Source organism: Vidua macroura, assembly GCF_024509145.1.
Source record: "Vidua macroura isolate BioBank_ID:100142 chromosome W unlocalized genomic scaffold, ASM2450914v1 whyW_random_scaffold_38, whole genome shotgun sequence".
Taxonomy (NCBI): domain Eukaryota; kingdom Metazoa; phylum Chordata; class Aves; order Passeriformes; family Viduidae; genus Vidua; species Vidua macroura.
Genome location: NW_026530535.1, coordinates 5,171,680 through 5,190,912, shown reverse-complemented (window position 1 = coordinate 5,190,912; position 19,233 = coordinate 5,171,680). Strand labels below are relative to the sequence as shown.

Genomic DNA, 19,233 nt, shown 5'->3' with positions numbered 1-19,233 from the left:
GCAGTGCAATTGCTTCTCGCAAGGTGTTTAATCCAAAGCTTCCTTGCCTCAGGATCTCCCACCTGCTTCTCCACAGAAGCAGACAGCCTGTCTGCAAATCATAGGAAAGACTCATCAGCTCCCTGGACAACAGTCACAAATGACTCCTTTGGAGCAGCCACTTCTATGGTCTGAATCAACGCTGCCATGCCTGTTGTCTGGCACTGATCCAGCACCAGAGGAGCAAAGCCAGCCTGCCCCTGAGGATCAGCATAATTGCCTGTGCCTAGCAGCACATCAGTACCAATCACACATCTGGGATCCCGTTGGCCCAACACAGTAGCATTTTGCTCCACTGCTCTAGTTGCCAGCTGAGTCCATTTAGACTCAAAAAGGTCGTATTCTACAGGCTGAAAAAGAACACGAGCCAAGCTTCGAATGTCATAAGGTGTCAGCAAATCAGCAGCAAACACTCGAAGCATCTGCATATCTTCTACAGAGCCCAGACCATATTTTCCAACCTTATCAGAGAGTTCCATCAAAGCTTTCAATGGCAAAGGCTGATGGGCATTGTTAGCAATGCCCCTGAGCACAGGGAAAGCCTGGAGACCCCCTGGTAAGGCGGCAGCACCTGCTAAGCCCCGTGGACTCCACAGGGACAGAAGCAGATGCCTGACTGGGAGTCAGCTCAACAGCACCTGATATTGCACCCCCTGCAGCATCAGCAGTGCCAGAGCAGCCATCTGTGCACCACGGGAGGCAATACAGAGAGGCACAATCAAGCACGTTCTCGACCTTAACTTTGACTTCTCATCAAAACTGCTCGTGCTCCCTCGGATGTACAGTCACCTGACACGGCAGAAGCGTCCACAAGGCCGAGGAAGAAGACCCATGGTCCTGGGGAAACATAGGTCTCCCGCCGGCCAGGTCACCTTTTGTGGCAAAGGTAACCACCACAGTGCCCACACCTGCTGCTGTCCTGGTACCCGCAGGAGGGATGGGCGGTGGAGAAGGGCCATCCCCCGCCGGGGCCCCCCCGAGGCCACCCTCCCTCGGCACAGGGGAACAGCAGTGCGCAGAGACGCAGCTTGCAGAGCCGCGCCATTGCTTAGCGCCCCAGCCACGGAACCCAGCAAAGGCTGTCCGGGGATGGGGCCATCAGGCACCACACCCAAAAGAATCCCGCCTGGGACGCGCAATCCGATAGTGGACACCACCTCACGGGGATGGAGCGGGCCAGGCCACCCGCCCACCAGGGTGGGGTCTGACAGAAAGTCGATCAATGTCCTGCCTACGGCGGCTTCCTCCGCCTGCGCATGCCTGGCAGGGTGTGCAGACGCAGAATCGATCAATGACGTGGACCCCAAACGGGTGAGTGGGAGGGAAGCGGCTGACTCCGCTCCCACCGCCTTCAAGGGATACGTTGTGGAAACCCCACAGTTTGGGCAAAGTGTTGTCACTGAATCCGGCTCCAGCAGAGGCGGAGGCTGAGCCAGGGGCTCTTCACAGCCTCCAAGAGCTGGAAAGGCACACAGAGGAGGCGTCCTCACCCCGCTCCGCCACCCCCTGGGCGTGGAAAGGGACGGGGCCGGCACCGATCTGCGCAAAGACTCAACATTCACTTCTGCCTCCAAAAAGACTTCAGCGTCACCGTGTTCAGAGGCTGGGGTGCTGGAGTCCTGCCAAAGTTTGTCAATCCATCTCCAGTTCAGGAGCATTGCCACTACACCTGCACTATAACCAACAGAGAGAGAGCCCATGAGGTGTTCTCCCAGGAGACCCCACGTCTCCCTGGAGAATGCCTCCTCAGGGGCTGAAAAGAGCCCATGATCTCTGCCCTAGTAAAACAGCTGCTTAAAGCCATCCCAAAGAACAGAAGCCCTCTTTCTCTCCAGAAAAGCTTCCCAGACATCCAAGACCAGGAAGTCCTCCATAGAAACCACAAGGGCTGTCCTGACCACAAGCGCTGCAGGCAGAGAGAAAAAAAAAAAGAAAAAGAGAATTAAAAGACCTCACCCACAGCTGTCCTACACACGGTGATCACCAAATGTCACACTGCGACACAAAATAACTCACAGAAGCAGACTAGATGTAAAAGGAAAGAAAAAGAACCCAAAAAAGCAAACTTTATTTTCTGCCTCCTCTGTATATACAATAGCAAAAGTGACAGTGGATTGGAGGGTGAAACTGCCACCTCTCCAACCACACTGGTCAAACCAACAGTCCATCAATTCTTTCCACTCACAAAGAAGAATGAAAAACAATCATTATTTACATGAACATGCGTGAGAAAACTCAGTTGAAATATGTAAATATTAGAAGGCATAGGAACTTTCAGAAGAACTTTAAAACTCTCAAAAGAACAGGGCGACAGTAAAGGGAGTGTTGGATATCCTTCACCCTTCAACGCAGTGGCCCCAACTAAAAATGCGTCCCTATTCGCACTCCCCAGGCAGCCAACACATCCTGCCCCCACAGCTTGATCGGGGTAGAAACGACATAGGGTCAAACTGCAGCCACCTGCCCCTTTGCGTTGCCGATGAGCACGAAGCGTTGGCTCATCAAGGTACGTGCCGGACCTCCCACCCCTACAACAGGTGTTCCCACAGGGGCCAAAGGCCACGCAGGAGGCCACACAGAGAGGGAGATGACAGTCACATCCGCCCCCGTGTCGATCAAACCTTGCAGCTCGATCTTCGGCGGGTGGGCACCCAGTAGGGTCAGAGTACACGCCATCTGGGGTCGCTGAGCAGAAATGGCCACAGACCAGAGGGCTCGTGGCAGTCCCATATATCCGAAGCCACCACTCCCACGTGTGTGCAGGTCAGACCTGGGGACACATGACTGAAAAATCACAAGTTGAGCACTCCGATTCCCTGCCAGAATAGCAATGGGGGGGAGGGTGTGAAAACTGTGGCAAAAATCAGACCTGAAAAGTCAGAGTCAATGACTCCCAGGTCAACAGATTCCTTGGTGGGTGACACTAGACCTCCCCACAAGCAGCGCACCGAGTCCCTGTCCCAAAGGTCTGAGCACGTCCAAAGGAACCTTATGTTCACAACAGGATTCTAGGACGACTGTGCCAGCAGTACATACAGCCACGCTGGTGGAGCCGTGGGTGATGCCTCTGAGCTGGCTGGGCAAGCCTGAGCCGGCGCTGTGCTCTGAGCAATCACTTGTGTCAGGCGCAATTCCTCTGTGTGCTCTTTTTCCTGTTTCCTGGGCCTGCCATAGGCTGGCCATTGGTATGATATTTAGACTTGTATTGGTCTGAACAATGACCTGCCTTTAGGCATCTAGAGCACAAGAAGGTGCCACCCGTACCTGTCGGCTTGGGTGCACCTTATTTTTTCTTGCCCTTATTTTTGTCCCTTTTCCGTCATCCTCCCCCTGAGGGCACCTGGCCTGGCTGTGTAGCAATCTCCAGAGCAAACACTCTGTGGTTCACAGCACCCGTTGTAACACATGCTTTGACCATGTCTGCCACCAATGGGTCACCTGGAAGAGCATCTATGATCTTCCGGCAATTACTGTTCGCATTGAACCGGACCAACATTTTGCAGAAGCTCTCCCTTAATGTAATATCCTCAATCTGCCTCTCCAAGGCAGCAAAATCCTTCTCGACAAATTGCATAAAAGGCTCACCTGGTCCCTGTACAATCGTTGTACATTGTGGTGGGGGGAAGGCCGCCTCAATGGTCTTCACCAATGCACCAAATCCTACACTTTGACACTGCTCAAGAACAGCAGTGTCCCAGGTAGCCTGAAAATCAGGATTGGAAAAGGCATGCTCCCCGAGAGCATCCACCCCCACACCATACCTAGGGTCAGCCTGAGGCAGAAGCCTATTGCTTGCCGCAACCTTTGCAGCAGCCTGCATCCAGTACTTCTGAAACATCACATACTGCACAGGCCAGAACAGCACCTGAGCAATATGTTTAATATCAAATGGAGCAAGCAGGTCCCTGTTTATCACTCTGAGAGCCTGCATAACTTGCTCAGAGCCAAGGCCATATTTTGCAACCTGGTCCCACAGATCCTGGATCGCCCGCCAGGCAAATACATCATGCTTGTTGGCGAGTCCCGAATTTGGGACAGCTTTAAACATGGGAGGAGCACTTACCTTGCCTTGTGGCAGAACATGGTCCTCCTGTGCCCCTCCCTCAGATGCTGGACAAATCGTCTGATTGACACCTGTGGCCCCACCCCCTGAGGCAAGTGGGGTGTCATCAGCTGCCCATCGCAGCCTCCCCGCCCTGTCCAAAGGACCCCTACCCCCAGCTTCTGAAGCTCGCACCTTGACTGCGTCACAAAAGCTGCGGGGATTCCTGGGGCACAAGGTCACCCAACAGGGAGGCAAAGTCCAGAGGTTATGGGCGGACGATGATTCCAGCTGTCAGTGCTGGCGGTCTACCACCGGAGCACGCCCCTGCCGGGGGACTGGCTGTTGGTTGTCATCGCTGTCCGAGTCCCCATCTAGGGAAGCGGAAGACAGCCAGCAGGTAACAGGGGGTGGCGGATCAACTAAAAGGCCCGGATCCGAGAGGCCAACCGCGGGCCGCGAGACCGAAGGGCTAGGTACAAGCTCAAATGCAGGGGGACTGGCTGCCGGCGGTGCTGCAGCCGGGGGGCCAGCCGCGGATGGTGTGGCCAAAGACGGCCCGATGGGTGGCGTGGCCGGTGGCAGTACCGCCGCCGCCGCAGGCTGCACTGGCAAAGGTGTAAATGGCATTAAGTCAACCAAGTTGGCCACTGAGACGAGGAGGAGGCAGCCGCCCCACAACCAAGGGCAGGGTAACAAAAGGAGACACAGCTCCTGCTGTGTGATTTACCGTTCGGAGAGATGGTGCTGGAATTATCGTCACAGTCGCTGTTGTCTGCGCAGACGCCATAAAAAAGGAGGTGGAAACCGGCCAGAGGCGTGACGTCGGCTGGAGCAGGCACTCGCCGACAGGCATCGACAATGGGCATGGCCAGTACAGCTGTGCAGTCTCTGTGGCTGATGACAAGGAAGCTGATGGAGTGACCAGTGTTGTCCTGGCGGCCGCTGATGCCAGAACCAACCCCGCCCCCTCCCGTGAACCAGGGGGGAACCATGAGCCAGGAACTGCAGCTCCTGCTGGCCACAAGAAAGTCGGTCCCCGGTGTGCAGGGGGGAAAAAAGTGGAAGCGATCGCCGCCGCGACCCCCCAGCTACTTCTCGCAGGAAAGGGGAGAACTGGACCATCAGGGATGGAGGGGTCGATTGTGGCACAGGTGGAGAACTGCCGTCTGCCAGGCATGGCTGAGATGTGGCTATCGCTCTCGGTGGTGTTAATATCACAGAGAGAGGAGACAGCGACCTCCCAAAAAGATGTGAACAAGGGCTTGCCGGTGGAATACAATCTTCAGGTGAGAGATGGGTTCTGCAGAGAATCCCCAAGCCCCCCGCCGGCCCACACAGAGTCAGAGAGAAGCTGGCCACCAGCCGGTTTTGCGATCTTCTCCCCAACACGCCGGCACCATCCCTGCCCTTCGAACTCCCGCTCTTGGATGCACTGTCCCAGACCAGGATGGCAGCAAACAAGGGTCTCCACACAGTCATAAGTTGAGGTGCAACGAAATCCCCTTCAAAAAATGCCTCCGCGAGCCGGTCACCCAACGCCTGCCACAGGATCCGGCTGAAAGCAGCAGCCACACTCACCGGAAAATCATGAGCCTTGGCCCATACTAACAATTCACAGAGTGAATCATCCGACACAGAGAGTCTCTTAAAAGAAATCAGGTCCCTCCATACGGAGAAAATCGCGGCTTCCTCTTTAGAAGCATTGTTCCCCATCATGGAAACACCGGCACCCGACCCCAGCAAAGCACAAACTGTCCGCTGCGCTGGGGGATCCGTCCCCACCCAGTGGCCCAAGCTACCAGGGCAAAACTGCGGACCCAGTCCGATTCAGAAGGACGCGGGGAGAGGTCGTTACCTCTCCGGGGAAACAGAGCGTGTCCAAATGCGGGTAGACCGTGCAGGCGCCGCGGGGTCCTGGCGGGGGTCCCAGCGGAGGTCCCAGGTGCCACTGTCCCTGAGGGGTTGATCGGTGCAACACATGTTGTCGGTCACCAGATGTCACCGCTGAGCAAGAAATGACACAAATCCACAAACAGGTTGGTTCACACAACAGCACTTTTAATACGAAAGTTCTCTTCTTTTATAACTAGGTTCGACACATTCTACTTGATTGGCTAATTAACAAAAACATTTTCCTCACAAACAGTCCTTGAGAAGAACAGAAAAACAGAGTAGGAAAACGCCACCTGCAGGTTGTTTATACTAACAAGTTACTGTTGTTTCTCTACAACTCCCTAAAAAGTCTCACAAATCTATTGTGAGGAAATGAATTCCGTTTTCTTGCTCTCTGACCAGGCTGTTGCATCCACAAGCTTGGAAGCAGAGGTGGTACTAGTTCTGAATGCAGATTCCGAAATCTCTTTTTTTTTAGTTTCACTGCTTTGATGCACTGGAAGGTTTTTTTACCTCATTTGGAAGAAGACATGTCTATCCAAATTGAGGAATTAAAAGAAAGAGTGATAGCTAGAATGTCCATTTATAATTTCTTTGGTACTCTGCTAGTTTTGTATTTTTTAAAAAATACTGTAATATTTAAGGCTTTATGCTCTGTGACTGTTAGTCTTCATGAAGACTTCACTTGCAACAGTTGTGTTAGTCTGTCTTTAGACACAGAGGCTTGTGGATGAGAGTTGAGAAGGGCATGTTTCTTTGCCCAAGACTTCTATTCATTTAACTTCCTATAGTCATAAGATCCATTTTATGTCTGACCATGTGTTACTTCTTAAACCTTTTAAGATAGAACAAAGGGGACCTTTCAGGTTATTCTTCTTTCTATCTAAGACCAGGCCAGCAAAGCAGTTTCTGTTACATATTTTTGAAGTTCAGGCCCACAGCTGTCATTTGGGTTGCCTCAGGCATCCTCAGCTGAAATTGTAAGGGAGCTAATTGATTGCAAAAGGAGACAGATTCAATAGTCTGTGATGGATTCCCATGCCCAGAGGTAGCATCATACTGTATCTGAAAGGACATGCCCAACTTTTTGAGGCTTTCCTCAAAATTATACAGTGGGAAAGCATGGATACGATGCTCTCAGAGTCATCCTTTTACTGATCCTTCCTAAGTCATGAAAAACCTTACTAAGGAGAGGCTGCTTCCTCTTCAACTTGGCAGACTCATCCAGTTTTTGGTATTTCTTGCAATGGTTCAAGATTTTTGGCACCATGCCCATCAGTAAAATAGTCATGCATTCTGAAATTTATAGATTTGGTTCTTGAGTTGTCAGTGCGGGTTGGGTTTTTTTGCTCCTGTGAAATAACTAAAGTTTTAGGAGTATTTTAGTACATAATACAGTTACACAGGCTATAGCAGATGAAGCCATGTGATAGTTACTGGGGGAAATAGTTTTCTGCCTCACAAATAACGTGGTGTTACTCAAACACATAGTTTTGTACTTGTAATCTGTGCTGTCTGTACTTCACCTAAGTTGGTTTATGGCAATATAGTCTTCTATACTGGGGATAAAATTGAAAAGTTATTTCAGCCTTCTTTCTCACCTATATCATGTAAAAAAAAAAAAAGAATAACTATTCTTGTAGTACTTATTGTCTCAAAGAAGATACTGAAACACTGAGTTTATACTTGTAAACTGCTTTGTTACCTGCTTTCTCAATAGAATTAGTTTCCTCAATTCTAGGCATCTTGGACTATCTGATCATTGCCTACCTTGTGAGGGCTGCTGAGTTGCTGTTGTCTGAATTGAGAAGAGATAGGACAGAACCTGAAACTATTGATAGCCAACCTTTTTTGTTGAATGCAGGTGCCTGTCAGAGGTCATGGCTTTTTGTAGTGCTTCACAGTTGATGCCATCTCATTTGCATGTGCAATTTTACCTCTCAAATACCTTACCTAGACAAAAAGCCCCTAGAGATGGGGGCATATACATAAACCTGTCTGCCATCTTGATGGTTTGCACATAATACCTTTCTTCTTTCTTTTGCAGCTAACAGCTCAATAGATTAACTATGCAATTGAGTAATATGAGTTGTTGTGCTATTCCTGATAAGTGTTTTAGTTGTTTTATTTTCAATTTCTATAGAACTGATATGATCCCTGAATTTATTTTAAAGGTAGAATTTAATATTAAAGCTAAAGCTCCAGTTTTCCCAAGTTATTGTTTTGCCATTCTGTATGTTGGTGCTTGAATTCTAGTACATCTGGATAATGGTTTCCCCTGGCCACGTATTTACTGTCTATTGTTCAATTATACTTATAAACATTTTTTCATTTCCTTTGGAGGAAAGAATAGCTCTGTACATACTCCCTTGCTAGATTTATGGAGGTAGTTGAGAGGGAAACTGTTGCTTGCTTTGCAGATTTTCTGTGTTGTGGTCATATCTAAGCTTCCTTGAACTAGTAAAAGTTCATTATAGCCAGAAATATTTGGGATTCTCACATTCCATAAGAAAATCCAACTTTTAAAACTTGTTTATTTTTCATTTCTTTCAAAAAATGCAACTTATGTTTCCATTTGTATCAGTGTGATATGTATGTATGGCTGTTTTTTTCCCATGAACTGGAGGGATGTGAGGTAGAAGCATACATTGAAAGCTGTCTCTTCCTTTTTGACTTTTGTATCTATTTGATCCAAATAGACTTCTTGGGAGACTGTAGGGGGAAAGAAGAAAAACCTTGGAAAAGAAGGTTTGGAAAACAAAGACAACAGAGAGAAACGAGGGGACAGAGAAATGAGCCGTGGATGGGGAAGTTCCAACAGACGGGGAAGAGGAGGCAGCCGTGGCCGAGAGTGTATGTATTTGGGTTCATTTTTAAACATTCAGATACTTTTTTTGCAGCTGAAACTGGTTGAGTTAAGAGCAAATGCTTAATGGAGTAAAGTCTGTCCGAGCTACAGCTCAGCACTGAAGGGATTGTCTATGCAACAGGTATGCTCGATCTGTCTGTGACTTGGTTCTGTCTGTGTTTATTTAGAGACACTAAATTTAAATTTCTGTCCTTTTTTGATTAATTGATCTTGTACAAATTGCTGTTCTTTTTTAAGTTTGAGAATTGACTCTGTAAAACTGCTTGAGAAGCAAGTATTTTGCTGCACAGCTGATACACTTTTTTTTCTTTTAATGAAAAAAATATCCAGTTTTGATTACATCTCCTTTTATGAGTGGGAGAACCTAAAGATGTTCTCATCTTTTTATAAAGGGGAATGAAAAAACTGGGCTCATTATTACTCTCTAGCATATGTTACTCATAAGCCAACCAAATGTGAGTTTCTACAACACAGAAAGTTCTTTGTGGGTTGAAATGTTTAAAATTTTTCTACAGCTTATACAGGTGCAAAAATACATTGTGCAAAAGCAAACTGATGTTTCCAAGTTAGGTAGCATCACATTAGATCGCCATTGGATGCGCATTGCTTTTTTCTATTTAAGTTTTATCAGCAGTATCAAAGCTATATAAATAGCCTGTAAGGGCCATACACACTGATAGATGAGCAGAGAAACACCAATGAAAAAATATGTTTAGCTTTTGACTTAAAAGCAGGAAAAAATTTACAGTATTAGTCAATTCTTTTAATTATTGTAATATCTTCAAATATTGTGCCAGTGAAGACATTGTGAATCTTTGTAAAATAATGTCAAAGTTAGGAAAAAATAGTAATAAAACTTGCAGCTATGCTTAGAAAAAATGAATTCTGATCCATCAAAATGAAAGTGAAGTGTAAGAGCCGTGATGAGGGATGCGGGACTCCAGGTGGCTCTTCAAAATGCAGTTTATTACATCCAAGACATTACAGCAGTCCAGGGTCATGGGCGACAGAGCCTGTGCCTACAGCTGTCAGCTCCAGCTGCAGACAAGCCTGAAGACTCTTTAGTTTTGGTTGCAATGCATTATATACTTTTCTTTGCTGAGCATCTTAATACAGAAGAACCAGTCTATACCTTAACTTTTACCTATAGCCTATCATAACTACTATAATTACCATATTCATGTTACTATTCTCCAATCACTAAAAGTTAGTACATTACAGTTTAAGCTAGAAGTTGTTTTTCAGTTTTCTTGCAGTGGAAAATTCTGAGACCTTTTTTCTACTTGCAACATTGGCAGTCTTGTTTGCCTGCGCTTTCTGCTTGTTAAAAACATCTTGTTTGTGGTGGGTTTATCCTTTGCTCTAAGCCATAAAAACCCCTTCTAAGTAACATACCCTTTGCCTTCTTAGTTATCCAGTAAGACTGGCTCAGCAATTCTTTTCTTCTATATCAAAACTTGCTTCCATCTCTATTTCATTCTCAGGTTCTACATTCAAAAATCTTTCTGCCAAGCATACATATCTGTGAGACTTTCTTGTCAAACTTTCATCCTTCCCAACAGTGAAGGGCAAAAGTTTTGACAGAGTCAGATGCTGCTTGTCTCTTTTTGGAACTGGAATTAAAGATTTGTTTCAAGTTGTTACCAAGTTGTTATCTCCTCCCACTGCAAGCATTATTGGTTTTGTTGCTGCCATTAGGAAAAGTTGTGCAGTACAAAATCTCAACAGTGTTTTAAGTGGCCAGTCTTTTTTTTTTCCCTTCCTTCAAAGAGCCAGCCATCTTTTGGAGTACTTCCTCAGGAGTTTCCTGTGAAATAGTTACGGTGCAGTGTGCTTTTCTAATGCCTCACCTTCACCTGGTTGTTATCCTTCTGATTTAAATACAAAAGAGAGTTGTTTTAAGTTTCCCTAGTTGTACAGGTATATGGTATGGGCAGACAAAAGAGTTGGTGTTCTTGGTTGTTCTTTATTCTTTCACTGTTGCTGCACAGCCTGTTATTGAGGAAGCATAGTATGAGGCAGCTTTTCTTCCTACCTTGTTAAAGAGGTGAGGCCATAATTAATAGTGTAGGCTGCAAAACACTGCCTTTCTCCCCTCCCCCAAAACTCCAACCTAACAGAAATGTGTCTGCTGGAGGGCATTTTCCTCTTAGATATTTTTCTTCCTAATGGTCTAGCACAAAGTAAACATAACTTGCTTGTAGCTAGGCTGCAGAAGAAGAGGGCTGACTGATATCTGTTAACCATCCCACTTTAAAATCTTGCCCTTTTTTTTGAGGTTTAGGTTAAGCAGATGGCTATACTGTCTCATGCGTGAGTCTCTTAAGATGTCTTCTCTCCACAGTCAGAGCTGAAGAGAATGGAGTGGACAACAGTCAAGGAGACAGGCCTTCAGACCGTGGGAAACGTAGCCGTGGGAGAGGTGAGATGGTAGTATTGGTGCAGGACTGGCACCAATGATTTCATATCCTGAAATCAAACTCTCCCATTTATTTCTTTAAACACTTCTTTTTAAGCATTTGTTTGTTATCCTTTGATTCCATAAGCATTTCATCCACCTTTAATTTAGGTACATTCCTCTCCCTTGCCCCTTGTTATGTCTTGGTCTCAGAACAACTTAAAAGAATTGGCACAGATGACTTCTATGGTAATTTCCTGTGTAGCAGGCTTGTGTGCTCTGGCTATGGAGACCTGTTTTCCCAGATTGACTCATGTCAGCCTTTTGAGAGTGGGAGTATGCTGGGCTCTGCAGGATGTACCTTGGCAGCAGGAGAGCACAAGATTCCATCTGTATGGCTCTCAGGGAAGGATTTGATGTGTACTTGTGTTGTTTTTTTGGGGTAGATCTGGTTGTCAGGCTTGCCTTCTGTTTTTGGTAGCCAATTGGAGAAAGTACAAGCCACCTTAGAGGCTTTTTGGTACGAGAAGGAATTCAGCATAGAGGACTTGATGAGAACTGTGGAAAAAGAATACTGCAGAGTCTTAGGTACAACAATCTTATCCTGTAGAAGAGATAGGAAAGGTGTTGATAATTGATTTGATGTGGAATCAAGGGATGTGTAGTTGGTTTGATTTTCATAGGTTGAAGTGGAAAGAGGCTTGTTTCTTCTAAGAGCAGGAGGAATGAAAATGAATAACTTGGGTACAGTGCAGATTGTGTGAGGAAGTGGGTATTAAGTGAATTAAATTGAGAAAGTGCATAGCAGAACTAATGTCCTTAAGTAATGTCTGATTGGTGAAAAATTCTGCCTTCAAAAGGCTCTCTTCTTTGGAATATTCAGTAATGAGGCATTCAAAGACAGGCACATCCAACTTCATTGTCTCCAGATCTGCATCTTGAAGGAATGGAAACATGCAAAGACGTGTAGCTTCTAAAGGATTGCAAAAATGACTCAGTTGTACCTGTGAATCAGCAAATACCAAATGGTGTGTGTAGAGAGGTAGGCTTGCAGGGGAGGGTGTGGTATAGATCACAGCTATAGTTTTTTGGTATGTTAGCACTGTTAATAGATGGAATGTAAGTATTTCAGTTAATTGTTTTATAAAATAATCCTTTATACTCAAATTATAAATATAATGGTAGGAGTTTTTAAAATTGTTGGGTGAAACTTAGAGGTTAACTTTAAATGCAGTCTGTTTTTTGCTTTGTAACCTTATGAACAATACACTGCTTTTGTTGTCAACACTGTAGCTCTCTAGGTGAATATCATGTCTTAAGCCAAAACACTGACCTATCTGACTGAAGAAATAGGAACAACTTCAACCAATTTTCATTCACTGGCTTAGTGTACAAAGTAATGCTGTATCTCTCTACCAAGTATTTTAGACTGTGCATTCATGTGAGAAAAGTATCTTAATGAAATGTTTTCAACTGTCTGGGATAAGCTGGTTGACTTCAGTATTACTATATTACAAGCATGTGTATTCTGTGGCAGGAAATACCTAGTTAAATTTTAATGCAAACCTCTTGTGGTTTTTGGCCAGGACAGTTATTTTTTTCGCAGTAGTCGTGAGGGAGAAGAGCCTGGAGCCATCTGGGCATGTCTAGGTTGTTATTCTATACTACTCACATCACTGCCAGGGGGTGGAAGTAAGGGATTCTCACTTCTGAGAAGGGAGGGGGGGCATGGTTTATGGTCGGGAAGAAAAAGATGGCACATGGAGTGTCCCCCCACCATTTTGTTCATTGTATTGCAAGTTATGCAGTGCTGGGTTGGTTGATGAATGTGTGGATTTTTTTGGTTTTTTGCATGCAAATCACCCTCTTTTTGTACACTTTTGTTAGTAGTATTGTTGCTGTTAGTGTTCATTTTCTTATCTCATTGCTTTTTCCAGTAAATAGTTTTATCTCAACCCGTAATCTCTGCCATTCTTATCTCCCACTGAAGGGGAGGAGCGAATGGGGAGGGGAAATGGGACACACGCTAAATTAAGGAGTGCTGCTCCTAAACCACAACATCCTTTAATTGACACCCAGTGTGAGGCATGAAGGGTTGAGATAATAGACTTGCCCAGAGTTGTTGGGAAGCAATTTTGATCTAAGAATTTGTTGTATTATGTATGGAGCCACTGGGCACAATGTTGCTTGGTCTGTTCACATGGTTGTGGTACCTAACCCTGTATGTGTTTCTGTATATGCACTATGTGCCCATCACAGTGCTCCTTCTCAGAGCAGGGATAGGGATCAGGATTGCTTTGTTGCTGTACTGTGTGATATCAGTTTATGACATTATAACATCAAGGGCAATGAGGGCCATTAGGGATGTGTCTTCAGTGCTGCTCTCCTGTCATGGCCTTGGGTGCTACCTCTGGAAATTCATTAATAATCATACCCAGCCTGTGGGGGAAACAGGGAAGGATGATTTTCCCCAGCTTTTTACCCCCTCTTCCTCCTTTAGGCCTGTTACATCAGTTTTTGAGAATTTTCAATTTCCTTTGGATGTTAAGGAAAGCCTCTTCTTGTTGCTAAGTCTGCCAGGTCTCCTTAGTGTGGTCTACACCATGTTCAGAATCAAGAAAGAGCTATCTAGGGAGGTTATTCAGAGATCTGCCATAAGGGTAAATGGATAGTCATGAGTGGCATGGAATGTGGGAGAAAATTAGCCAGTTTTGGGGGAAATTCTCTGCACCAATGGTTGGGAAGTTCACCCCTGAACAAATATAGGACCCTGTTAAAGTGACAGAATATTTGCAAGGACAATGCTGTGACCGCGCCACAGGGGAGCAACTTGTTGCAGTGTGCTGGGCCATGGCTACTATTTATTGGGCACTGCTCGTCACTAGACAGCACCCTCGGGGGGAGGAGGAGGAAAGCAGAGCAACTGACACTGTGGTCACTCAAACTGCAGTTGAACCAGAGGTAAAACCCATGCTGGTAGCAGTCATACCTATACAGAAAAAGAAATCCAAGACCAAATAATTTATCTTAGTGAGGGTTAAAGATGAAGTAGGGCCCTCAGAACAGGAGGAAGAGGCAGAGCCAGAGATAATAACCTGATTCCTATCCCTGGGTGAGCTGCAAGATATGTGAAAAGATTTCAGCTGCAAGTTGGGTGCCATGGTGACCTGGCTGCTCTGATGTTGGGGTATGGTGGCCCATGATATGAAACTAGATGGTAGCCAAGCAGTTGGGATCTCTGTTCTGGGATGTGTGCATTGACCAGAAAATTAGGAAGAAGACACAGAATCACAAGGTTGGAAGAGACCTTCAAGATCATCGAGTCCAAGCCAGCCCTAACACCTCAACTAGACCATGGCACCGAGTGCCACATCCAGTCTTTTTTTAAACACATCCAGGGATGGTGACTCCACCACCTCCCTGGGCAGACCATTCCAGTACTTTATCACTCTTTCCATAAAAAACTTCTTCCTAATATCCAGCCTATATTTCCCTTGGTGCAGCTTAAGACTGTGTCCTCTCATTCTGTCAGTTGCTGCTTGGAGAAAGAGACCAACCCCCACCTGACTACAACCACCTTTCAGGAAGTTGTAGAGAGTGCTAAGGTCACCTCTGAGTCTCCTTTTCTCTAGGCTAAACAACCCCAGCTCCCTCAGTTGTTCCTCATAGGGCTTGTGTTCCAAGCCCTTCACCAGCCTCATTGCCCTCCTCTGGATGTACTTGAGCGTCTCAACGTCCTTCCTAAACTGAGGGGTCCAGAACTGGACACAGTACTCATGGTGCGGCCTCGCCATTGCTGAGTATAGGGGAAGAATGACCTCCCTGCTCCTGCTGGCCACACTATTCCTGATACAGACCAGGATGCCATTGGCCTTCTTGGCCACCAGGGCACACTGCTGGCTCATGTTCAGTCAGTTGTCGACCAGTACCCCCAGGTCCCTTTCTGCCTGGGCACTGTCCAGCCACACCGTCCCCAGCTTATAACGTTGCAGGGGGTTATTGCGGCCAAAATGCAGGACTTGGATTTATTAAACTTCATCCTATTGGACTCTGCCCATCCATTCAACTGTTCCAAGTCTCTCTGCAGAGCCCTCCTACCCTTCAACAGATCGACACACGCTCCCAGCTTAGTGTAGTCTGCAAATTTACTAATGAAAGACTCAATACCCTCATCCATGTAGTCAATAAAAATATTGAACAGAACTGGCCCCAGCACAGACCCCTGAGGGATACCACTAGTGACTGGCCACCAGCCGGATGCAGCACCGTTCACCACCACTCTGTGGGCCTGGCCATCCAGCCAGTTCTTAACCCAGCAAAGAGTGCTCCTGTCCAAGCCATGGGCTGTCAGCTTTTCCAGGAGTATGCTGTGGGAGACAGTGTCAAAGGCCTTGCTGAAGTCTCCGCATGTTTTCTCCACAATCACGCAGGAAGAACCACAGCTCAGCTCGTGGGTTGTACCTTCTCTCCCCATCTGGGAGATGTCTACGTTTGGTACCAGAACCTCTGATTTGTATTGCCGAGATTTGGAGAAGGTCCTCTTTAATCTCCTCCCTGAGTTTCTTGTGATTCTCCTCTATCTTGTCTTCTATTTTCTGTAGACGTGCTTCCAAAGCTGTGATTCTTGCATGTGGTGGGACATGCACGGCATCTGCATATGATCGGAGCCTCTTTGCCATATCAAGCACGGTCTCCTCCCTGTCATCCCGCTTCATTATTGCTAAAGCAGAAGCTTATTCTTGTGGCCCAAGTCGTACAAGTTTTTGCCACATCACAGATGTACATGGTACCAAGTTTGGATTTACAGTGTCTAGGTCATCTGAGAAGACAATCTCTGCAACTGCCATTTCTCTCAGGCGTTGAATCCCTTGTTCTATGGTCTTCCACTGGGTTTGCTGCATATAGAGATCATCTGCACACAGATATCTTTGTGACACACTTCCCAGGACCTGTGCCCAGAGACTGTGAGGGTTAGCCCCCCTCATCATTCCTTGGTCGATGACGGGATCATGTGACAGGGATACTAAATGCCTTGCTTCACTACCGTCCAGAATTGTAGCCTCTTCTGCAGCATCCCAAAGACAGACTAACCAACTAACTATAGATTCATCAGATCGTTGAGTGTAATCCTTTCTTAGGCCACAAAGGTCCTTCAGGAAAAAGGACTCAAGAGTGACCTCTGATTTTGTGTGAGTTCTTGGCTTTCAGGGTCCTTCCCCCAGATCATTACCATCGTCCACTCGCTGATTGGTTTTAAATATGTGTTTTCTGCCTGTCGTGGTAGGAGCAACAGCCATTTGTTGAGGCTCACTGTCTGGTTTAGCTGTGGGCTTAGGCTCATTGTTTGTTTTAGCTACAGGCTTAGGCTCACTGTCTGGTTTAGCTACAACCTGAGTAGCTGGGGTGTTGGCTGCAGCCTGAGTGACTGGGGTAGCTGCTGATTTATCTCCCTGCCCCCCGCCTCTATCTGCTGCCCTACAGTATCTAGCAGTGTGCGATAAGCATAGGCCAGGGCCCAGCTTATTGCAATGATCTTTTTCTCCTTAGACTCATAATGGCACTTCTCTTTCAGGTATTTCCCCGTCTCAGCTGGGTTCTGTATTTGTTCACATAAAACAATCTGAGGCTATAGGGTCAGAAAATTCCTTCAGGGTTTGGCCCATATCCTCCCATTCTCCACACCACTCAGAATTTTCCACGCCTGGGTCTACTCCTGGGTCAGGGGTCTCATCAGGTCCTCTGGACATACCAGCCCTCAGTCTAGACAAGCTGCAGACCATATAAAGGAAGCTTACCAGATGAAATACCAGGAAGGTGGTATCCTTGGCATTCAGGGGAAACTGAACATTTTCCAAAAGTGACTTAACAGATTCAAAGGAGAAAAAGGAAAGGAAAGGAAAGGAAAGGAAAGGAAAGGAAAGGAAAGGAAAGGAAAGGAAAGGAAAGGAAAGGAAAGGAAAGGAAAGGAAAGGAAAGGAAAGGAAAGGAAAGGAAAGGAAAGGAAAGGAAAGGCTCATCCCCTGCTCTTCCTCTAACAAACTGGATGCAATTACTAATAAACCTCCAAAACATGCTACTGGAACTAGGATGCAGGGTAGGACGAAGAAGCCATAAACCATACTTATCTTGAACAGACTCCAGTACCTTTGTAAACTCCCTATAAATCATTATCACTGAGCCCTGCACAATAACTATTCTAATCCGTGCCTCTCTACTGTAAAAACTACATGTTAGGGACAATACCGGAGCTATTTCTGGATAAGAAAATAATCCTTGGGACCAGAAAGGTATTAGGACCTCAAAAAAGCCTAGGGACGAGAAACACATGAAATCCTCTGCCCCAAGAGACATTATGAATTCAAGCAACATGGCTACTGACTGCTTTATCCCAATACAGAGTAAGCACAACCAAAATGCAATCAGTACAGGTTTTTTCCACTTTTCGAGCTATGCCTTGGGTGCCAAGAATTGTATTTGTCCTGGTTTAGGGCAAATTTGGGAGAAAACCTCTAAAGGGATTTCTTCTAGAAAGCAAATTGAAACGGCCTCTCCCCCAACTGGTTCAGGGAAAAAGATTTCCTTGGAGAAAAGTGGAAAAAACTGTTTATTTAACAGTCAAAGAATTCACCTGCACACAAAAATGGACAATATTAAACAATAAAACCTCTTGCTGCTCCAAAAGAGAGACAAATTCAGAAAGTCCCCTTTGTGGGCTGTAGCTCAGCTTACTCAGTCTCTTATCAGTCCCTCCAGTGCTGGAAATGTTGCAGCCCAGCCCAGCTTGGCCCAGTGGGCCACAGGTGTGAGCTGCCAGTGCTCTTCTGGGTGTTCAGTCCAGAGCAGGTTTGAACAGGTCCAAAGAAAAAGAAAAAACGCAGTCCAGGGAACTTCTCTGCCTCAGCTAGCTAGAAACTAACTAAAAGCAAAGGAGAGCTCTGTCCTGCCATCTGTCTGTCCGTCTGCAGACAACACAGTCCAGAAGCAGAAATGTGGAGGAACGAGTGCAGTTTCTGATAACAAACTTCGTGTTTCTTCTTCCTCCCCCTTCACTCTTGGAACCAGTCTTAGAGGTGCAAAACTTATTTCTGGGCTAAACAGACAAATGGGGATATGAGCATCATAAAGTCACCTCAGGACACACTGTTAGCTGGGTAGAAAACTGGCTGGATGTCTGAGCTCAGAGTGGCAGGGAACAGAGTTAAATCCAGCTACAGGCCATTCACTAGTGCTGTTCCTCAAGGCTCAGTGTTTAGGCCAGTCCTGTTTAATATCTTTATCCATGATTGGTTGAGAGGTTCGAGTGCACCCTCAGTAAGTCTGCAGATGACACCAAGTTGGTGTTGATCTGCTGGAGGGTCTAAAGGATTTACAGAGGGATCAGGACAAGTTGGATCAATGGGCTGAGGTCAATCGTATGAAGTTCAACAAGGCAAAGGGCCAGGTCCTGCACTTGGGTCACAGCAACGCCCTGTAGCAATGCAGGCTTGGGGCAGAGTGGCTGGAAAGCTGCTCAGCAAAAAAGGACCTGGGGGTGCTGGTTAACAGCCAGCTGAACAAGAGCCCAGGTGGCCCAGAAGGCTAATGGCATCCTGGCCCGTATCAGCAATAGTGTGGCCAGCAGGACCAGGGCAGTGATCATTCCCCTGTACTGGGCACTGGTGAGGCCACAGCTTGAATCCTGTGTTGAATTTTTGGCCTCTCACTACAAGAAAGTGGAAGTGTTCAAAACGCATGTGGATGTGGCACTTGGGGATGTTATGTTGGTGCTGGGTCAACAGTTGGACTTAATCTTGGAGGTCTTTTCCAACCTTAATTATTCTGATTCTAAAAATGGTTACTAGAGTACATGCATTATATTATGAAACTGATTTAATGCTACTAGGTTTATAATAACTAACAAGACAAAATTGTCGCCCTGGTTATCAAGAGTTTTCTAAAGCCTTCTGAGTTTACATTCTTGTAGAGAACTTTCCCACACAACTTTCTGTA

The 19,233-nt window shown here is 46.3% G+C and overlaps 1 protein-coding gene across 1 annotated transcript in view; it reads left to right on the top strand.

Annotated features, from left to right (window-relative positions):
- LOC128822745 (ubiquitin-associated protein 2-like) overlaps positions 1–19,233 on the top strand; it is a 197,181-nt gene that overhangs the window by 15,779 nt on the left and 162,169 nt on the right. The window contains exons 4-5 of the mRNA XM_054004556.1: positions 8,677–8,830; positions 11,191–11,268. Of these exons, the coding sequence (XP_053860531.1) occupies positions 8,677–8,830; positions 11,191–11,268 (232 nt within the window). The remainder of the gene's footprint in view (positions 1–8,676; positions 8,831–11,190; positions 11,269–19,233) is intronic.